At 31.7% G+C, this 8,969-nt stretch overlaps 1 protein-coding gene across 1 annotated transcript; it reads left to right on the top strand.

Annotated features, from left to right (window-relative positions):
* Positions 1–1,053: 1,053 nt before the first annotated feature.
* On the top strand, positions 1,054–8,407 carry LOC143080215 (carboxypeptidase B-like). The gene is given in 9 exon segments (XM_076255940.1): positions 1,054–1,210; positions 1,990–2,299; positions 3,245–3,346; positions 3,732–3,836; positions 4,410–4,520; positions 4,954–5,038; positions 5,575–5,777; positions 6,774–6,858; positions 8,118–8,407. Coding segments are annotated over 9 exon segments (1,257 nt in total). The 5' UTR covers positions 1,054–1,139; the 3' UTR covers positions 8,303–8,407.
* Positions 8,408–8,969: the final 562 nt, after the last annotated feature.

Genomic DNA, 8,969 nt, shown 5'->3' with positions numbered 1-8,969 from the left:
TATGTTTTCGAATATCATAAGTATAGTTTTGAAAATGAATAATCAGTCCTTGCTTTAATGAAAATGAAAAATCTTGCTTCTATAGTGCAGAAAATGAATAATCAAAAACAAATCATCCTGCCCACCCCCACCCCCCAGGATGATCAAATTCAACATTATTACTCCATAGTTATCAAAGGTACCAGGATTATAATTTATTACGCCATACGCGCGTTTCGTCTACATAAGACTCATCAGTGACACTCAGATCAAAATAGTTGTAAAGCCAAACAAGTACAAAGTTGAAGAGCATCGAGGACCCAAAATTCCAAAAAGTTGTGCCAAATACGGCTAAGGTAATCTATTCCTGGGATAAGAAAATCCTTAGTTTTTCAAAAAATTCAAAGTTTTGTAATCCATGCCAGATTTGCTCTAATCGCTTTAGTTCTTGAGATATAAACATAAAAATTGCATTTGACCCCTTTGTTCTATTTTTATCCATGGCGGTCATGTTTGTTGATGGATCAAAACATCAGAGACAATTTATAAATTAGATACCCCAAGGAACATTAAGTTAAAGTTTGAAGATATACATATTTGGTTCAGTAGTTTCAGAGAAGATTTTTTAAATAATTAACGACGACAGACGACGAACGACGACGGACGACAAGTGAACATAATCTCAAATTGTGCCCTTCGGGCCCGGTGAGCTAGAAGGATATAATTTCTGCTGCCCTACATGATGTAAGTACAATAAAACATAAACTTGTTATATGTTGTATATTTTGGACACGGGACATTTACTATCTGTAACTAGTATCTATATCTTTGTTATCAAATCTAAAACTCATAATTGATCATTTAGTTTTAATCCCGTGACAAATTATATTGAAGAGGCTCTTTAAAGGGGAAATTAAGGAGTTTGGTGTTTTTATAGATACATACTCCGTTTCGAGTAGAAAGTTACAATGTAAAAACATGCATTAAGGAAATCACATCATTTATATAGAATACAGTTATGTTTACAATGAGCCAAATTTCCATATCATTATTTCACCCAAATCAGAAAATTTGATACGATATCAATAAATATATTTATCTAACGAAAGTCGTTTTGTTAAGCGAGAGTGTTTCGTTAGGACAGCTCGTTATACAGAAAAATGAAGTTATTGTCGTTTCTTCTTTGTCTGAGTCTGTGTTATATTGCATACGCAAAAGTGTCGTACGATGGGTATGTATGTTTTATTTATTTCAGAAATGTTCCAACTTATAGGTTGATTTGCTTATAAAGAAAAAAACCTTATATTTAAACGTATTATGTAAAAAAAACAATACATGCATTATTTGTTTTAAAGATTACCGAGTTTATTGCCGTCACGATTGTGTAATTCTGGAATTTGGAGAAAATTATTACAATCAAATAAATCAATATCGATATTAAAATTGATGTCTTACAGAAAAGTAACTCTACAAATCATTTTTATTACCAAAATTGCATCTTGCAATTAGTAGAACATAGCAAAAGATAAATACAAAAATGAAAAAAAGTATAGTAGCTCCTTCCCCTTTTTCTTATTTACTCTGTCACTGGACAAATCTCGTATGTCGCCTTGTTAAAAAAGAAGTCTTGGTAAATAATAAAAATAGATCGAAAGGTTGAATTTATATATACGACTGAAACATTTCCTAGTAGTTCTGAAAAATAATAATTCTTTTCATTTTGAAATATATTCAAGTTGTAGTTTCATGGAACACATTTTCGTCTGTTCCATATATGCAATAAACTCTTTAAGCTCGTTAGTAGTGTCTAGTGTCATGCATGGAAAATCGTCAATTTAAGTGTTTCAAATTCAAATAAAAACTATGATGCTCTTGAAATAACATCTGATTTTGGTAACCCAAAGATCATTCAATGAGTATTTGTGTAATATTGTGATGAAACGAAGAAGCACATTATTGTTTTTGGTGACTATAAAAACACAAAATAACTTCTTCAATGATTTACTCTAGATTCAAAATGTACGAAGTTATTCCACGGACGGGATTACAAGTGAAGATTTTAGAAGGCATGTACACAGAATCTAAGATCGATCGTGTTGATTTTTGGGTGCCACCCAGGGGTATTAACATTCCTGTTCAGATTTCGGTCTCGCCAAAAACTAAAATAATCGCAACTCTTCGACTCATGGGAATGGACACTACATTGGTTATGGACAATGTACAACACTTTATTGACCAACAAAATAAGGTTGACCTAAAGTACAAACCACGAGGCAAAGCTGCGGAATTCGATTATGGAGTATATCATGATTTAGCAGCTGTAAGTATTAGTCTGAATCTAAATTAATTGATTATAATTTTAACTTATGAACTGATTATTAAGAAGGGTTATGACTTTCTCCCTATGTTTTATACCATCAGAAGGTTCAATTCAATACCTTCATTCTTGTTCAACAACAGTTTATATATGAATTTTACATATTTTGGGTACTTATAAAAAGGAACGGCATTTTTCATCGAAAAGTTGATTTCAAAAACACCATCTTGGAAAGTCCATTTTATCTGTGAATGAAATCATCACCATTTCTTCATTCACTGTCAGCTGCAGGGGTGTACCGTTTATTGAAATAACATATTTCCCCCCCTATATTTTTTCAAGTCTTAAATTTTTTTTAGTCTAAATATGTGAATGCATCATGTTTTTGTAAAAGAAAAAAACAGCTAGATTTCGATACATTTGTCATTCGAAAAATATACTGACGCATGACACATGATATTCATAATTCCTTTTAAGATAAACAAAATAAAATTAATAATTTAACAATTATCCTTTTATTTCATTTTTATTTTGAAGACACGTGTTTAAAACTAGATTCTACATCACCTCATTCCGATATATAAAAAAAAATAATTATAGAGATATGTCCAAAATGTACGGCAAACAGATGTTCGGCGACCAAAAGACATATATTGTAAAAAATATATAAACGCCTAAAAAAAGTGTACACAACAACTCCAAATACAAAATAGGTAACTATAAATGTTATTATTCATAAATATTTCGGATAACAAATATCCTTCCTCAGTCAGATTCTGATGTTAATCAATCACAATGTGCGACCACACATGCACTGCTTTTTATTGATATCAATGATAAGGTACATATGTAGCAGTACTTGTAAGTTGACTAAAAAATTGCATTATTCTAATAACAAAAGATTTTCCCAAATATTCTGATTTTAAAGACGAGATGACAATTTTACAGATAAACGATTGGATAACAAATATCACAACAGTATATGCAGATAAAGCTAAAGTTATAGAAGTTGGAAAGTCATTTGAAGGACGACCAATCAGACTGATACAGGTATATTTTTATATATTAGTTCTTAACCAAAAAGAGTCAGTCAGACTTTAGTTAGCTTATGAATTACGTTTAGTCACAAAATTTTCCCTCAAAATGACATAAGAAATATCATATTTCGGCGGAGGGTGGCATGATTTATATTAGCAGGATACTAACTTTAAGCGTTGGTTCTGTATATTATTGCTTTGTTTTACTTCCTTTAAACTAGTTCAAAATAGGATTGTGCGTAGATAAAACTAAGGAGAGAAATCTCCTACAATGTTATATTGATCTATATTGAAATTTACCCATATGAATTTTATTGTTTAAAAAAAAATACGAACTTTTTTATTTTTACAATTTGAACATACGTGAGAAGTGACACAACTCATATTTAATTTTATAGATTGACACAGGCAAAGTTCAACAGAAAAATGGTTTCTTTATAGAAGGAGGAATTCATGCCCGAGAATGGATTTCGCCTGCTACTGTGATTTATATGACTGGTCAGGTAAAAAAAAGCACTGGTTTTGTCTTCTGGAGAAGAAAATGAACGCTTCGATCTTATGAAACGGTATATCCATGTTGATTGATAGCTGCTTAACGTCCAATATATAAAATCACTAGCACGTTCAATAAAAACATACACTGCCAAGAAATTAGATACCTACCAGACAATAAATATTGTCGAAAAAAGTTAAAAACGATACAAAGTGAAAAAACACCTGTCCACAATGTTCGATGTAATTCTTCACGAAAACAAAAATCAAGAGGAACCATCTAAAAGACACAGCAGTGCGCGCACTGAACGTTGAGAGCTGCTAAACGGATCTCATGTACTGTCAATATAAACCAACGACGCTCTCACTACCGTATTATTGAACCAGTATTGGCACACACAACGTGTTCATGTAGACACAGACTAAACATTAAACATAGTGGATTCTGTTTTAGATACTTAGTATTGAATCCGTATGTCAATATTTTGTAATTTGGGGTATATTTTTAAAGTTGTACTTGTGTGAAAACTAAGTTAACCCTAAACCATTTAATTTAAACATTTAAATTGTTATTTTAATTTTAGATGTTAGATCTGTACGGTACAGACGCCAAAATAACAGACATTGTGGATTCCTACACGTGGTACATTTTACCAGTGTTTAATGTAGATGGATATTAGTACACTTGGACAAAGGTATTTCATTTAAGTTAGATCTTCTTAGGCTTAGCAGTATTTTTTCTATAAAATTAATCCTATTCGGACACGTAAACCAGTATGAAAGTGCAAACACATTTCTCACCAATATAACATAGTGACTGTCTAAGTTTGGATCTTAAAACGACAACAAGGATTAACGCTACCTTTTTTCTTTTTCTTTTCTTTTTTGGTGGGGTGTGGGAGGGGTGAATTGATTTTTCCCCGCTAGATTATTTGAATTACCTGTTTATAGCTAGAAAAAATGTAAAATCTACTTAATATCCCCCTTATAAAATAATATTTCATTCTATTTGTTTCAGAATTATTAAAGAGATCTGACATGTTTTACTTAATTCATGATACAATATTCCTCAATTTACTTTTAGGTATAAGACCATTATTTAACATAGTATTCTATTTCTTGTTGTAGGACAGGAATTGGAGAAAGACAAGATCCAAACATGGACTATGCCATGGCGTTGATCCTAACAGAAACTGGGATTATGAATGGTGTAGTGAGTATTCTATAAACGTTATTTTATTTTCAACGTTGGTAACAATCAAAGAGTTTGAAATAACATTAACGAAATCAATATTATTTCATCAGATGTGCATTACACAATAAAAACGATATAATAACTTTGGCAACATATTGCGGGTCTGACTTACCGGTAACTTTTATCGGAGCGTGAGTGAAAGCAGCCATGGCAACATATAAAAAATACTGAACTCTCGCGAAAATTCAAAACAGAAAGTCCTTTATCAAAAGGCAAAATCAAAAGTTCAAACACACATATATATATATATGTATAATGAATGGAAAACGACGTTCATGTTCCTTACTCATACACACATTACCTTACGTAGAAATTGTTGGATTAAATCTGGTTTTAGAGCTATATAAACATCTTACAAACGAGGGTTGCGTTCTAAGAAAACAAAGTTTCTTTCAGTATTATTTTCATATACATCGGGGTTATTTGGCAGCATATTAGAATTTTGAAAGCTGTAATCTTAAAAAAAATTCACTTGTATTTTTTTCAAATGAAAGAGGGTGGCGCTAGCAAAGAACCATGTTCAGATACATATTGTGGTCCATCTGCGTTCTCAGAAGTGGAGGTAAAAGCTGTATCAGACTTTATCAATTCACACAAAGGCACTATCAAAGCCTTTATAGATTTCCATAGTTTCTCACAGCTTTGGATGACTCCATGGGGTTATACAAAAGATCTACCAACAGATTACACACAACTGGTAAATATAGACGAATCATTCAATCAAATGGTTTGCCTTCGTTTCACTTTCAATGTTGACATTCTTTGGCTTTAAATAACTAGTACACGGACAATGCATGAGTTATCCATCTCTAGCTAAGGGGTTAAATTGAAGTTCACATGAATACGGATTTAATGTGGTCGAAACATTCACTTGCAAGTGAATAATTCATTATGGATGTTTCTCAGCTTAATTAAAAAAAAAAATTATGAACCACGGTTGCTAAAAGCGAATTATTATTTCATTATTTCACTTTCAATAAAGATTGAACAAAAAAATCATACTTTAGTTTTTTTTATATATCTCGTAGCTAGTGCCCCTTTAAAATTAATGAAACCTTTACATATATATCAAAAACAAAAAAAAACAAAACTCTGAAGTAAATTCAACAATTGGCAGAGGAAGTCCATAAAATCTGACAGAAACCAATGCTCGACTCTATCAAACAACTGTCAAATTAAAGACTTGGTACCTGTATTTTTCGAAGGACGAGGTGTGTTCAACCTTATTGTAAAGCTAGCCAAATACGACTCCTCCCACTTGTATAAAGTACAGTTGTTGATAGTTCCTTCATATTGAAATAATGTGTGCGCAACCCAAAATATATAATTGGTTTATACTCTGTTATTATATATCTAATAGATTTCTGGACATGCTGGAGGCAAAGCGTTTGAAAGAAAAGAAAAACAATTGATAGGTAGTAAAAAAAGAACAAGAAATTGGAGAGGTCGAAAAACATTCTTTAAGCAAATCATGCAAGTTGTATAATATCCAAGTTCTGAGCATTTCAGATACAGTTATTACTATTTCATATAGATTAAGTAAACTGGCATTGGTCGGTATTGACACCAGTGATACATGTAAAAACTATGTCGGATTTTGTCCTCATTCAAAATCGGTTAAGCCATACTTTAAATAAGATGATACATTGACTAGTGTTCATCTTTTTATGTGATATATACACATTTGTTTCAGAATGCTGGTGCAAAGGCTGCGTGTGATGCATTAGAGGTAGATTATGGAACCAAATACCAGCATGGCAATATTGCAGATATCATTTGTAAGTTTTATAAACATGGAATCAAATAAACTCCATGATATACTTTATCGCATCGAATAGATCATTATGAAAGTACTCATATAACCACTGGTCAGAAGATAAATTTATTTTTTAAAAGATTTCTGGGACATCATTCATTTGACCAAAACGATATGTTGGTGTCTCAAACAAATTAGCTACAAGTTTTCACGGTTCGTAAATCACTATATACCAGTATAGACTGTTAGTCGTCTAATGATCTGATCTGTAGTTTTATTGATTTTTTCCTATTCCCGCTTGCGACATTTTGACTGAGTGTGAATTCGCATGACGTTAGATGCATGTATATCAAGAGACGAGCGTAAAAGGGGTTGATCTTTCATGAACACACACAGTTCCCTCGGGTTTTATTAGTTACCTCGATTTGTCTCTTCCTACAGTTATGTTCAGTTTCTTGTATATTCCTCCATTAATTGTGGAGCACTACCCAAAGGGTATATTTTTAGCAACTTATGCACCTTAAAACATAAGGAAACATTAAATTATATACAGATGACCGAATTTGGTTATAATAATCACTAAATAATAAATATCATTAATTAATTCATAGGATTGTCATCATAAAGTTTAAAAAAAAAAATAATAAAAAAAAATAATAATAGTTCATAATGTGCCGAGTTGTAAGAAAACGTTAAATAACAACTGCATATATTTACAAATAAGAGTTAAGTGGTCTCAAATCAATAATGAAAAGGTTATTTATAAAACCTGTTAAAAAAGGGTTGGGATTTGGAAAATTTTAACCATATATACATAATTTTTTTCTTCAGTTTAAATGTTCTATATGGAGATCATGTCATTATTCTTTTAATTATACTCGATATCTTAAAACTTTAAAAAAGAAAATATTTACTTGATTTTCGTGATTTTGATTATTGCTAAACATAATTAACGTGCCATGTCTCAGCACTTAATCATGTTCTTTCATACTACTAGTTATTTTTACCTCTGCCTAATCGTATGGCATTTATTTATCTCAATTGAAACGTTACACGCGTGCATATTTACATTATACGCACTTCACTCCGTACTCCTGCATGATTATGTAACCGACTGCAATCGAACTGGTTGACAAATACGATGTGTTAAGTGTTTTGACCCCAGAGAAAAATACTATACACGTGCTACACATATGATTAAAATATATTCATGTGTACTAAAAGGCATACAGTAACTAAAATACCGGTCAATTCCATAAACTGACTAAAATATTATTTTAGATGTGGCCAGTGGTAGCAGCGCTGATTGGACATATGGAGCAGAAAAGATCAAATATTCCTACGCAGTTGAGTTAAGAGATACAGGGGAATATGGGTTCTTACTGCCAGCCGACCAGATTCTTCCATCTGGAAAGGAAACACTAGAAGCACTCAAAGCTTTGTGCAGCTATGTGTTCAATAACTAACAACGTTAAACGTGACTTCGTAGCTTGATGTATTGTTCATTTATGAAAATTTGGAAATTATAAAAGTATGAGATTTATAAAATGTAATAAATACAGTTTAAGTTTTGTTATATGTTTCATTTGAAAGAGAAAGGTGAGCAATGGTGAACCTTCCGGGACACCTAATGTCTTTGGTGTTCTTGTGCACTTCATTCACCTTCATTTTGTGTTTCTATGAATTGCGCGTTGACAGTTGTTTGCTATACGTAATTTTCTTTTAACGTCGTTGTGTACCCTTCTATGACGCATGTTTCTTTTGCATCATGGTTCTAACTCATAAGAAAGTCATAATTTAAAGTAATTAAAGGTTGTTGATATTTGCATTCGTCAAATTGTTTTATTTGTCGCTAGTCTTAACTCATCATCAAACACTATAATACACAGTTCGTATATTATGAAAGACATTTCGTTTATCGAGGGTTTTTTTATTAGTACGAATTCCTCAAGTTTAGTTAAGATGAATATTGCTCGAAGCGTCTTCACTCCTTCATTTTAAAGATTTGTTTTCGTGTAAAAGTTCATAAGGTATGTAGTTGTTTATTAACATTAACATAAATGTCTATGAACGTCTGAAAATCAAGGAAATTTTATCTTTCTGGTTCTGCATGTTCTGGCGGCATTGCCATTT

The sequence above is a fragment of the Mytilus galloprovincialis genome, chromosome 6, assembly GCF_965363235.1.
Source record: "Mytilus galloprovincialis chromosome 6, xbMytGall1.hap1.1, whole genome shotgun sequence".
In the NCBI taxonomy this organism is placed as follows: domain Eukaryota; kingdom Metazoa; phylum Mollusca; class Bivalvia; order Mytilida; family Mytilidae; genus Mytilus; species Mytilus galloprovincialis.
Note: the sequence above shows the minus strand (reverse complement) of the source record. Positions and strands in the feature narration are given on the sequence as shown.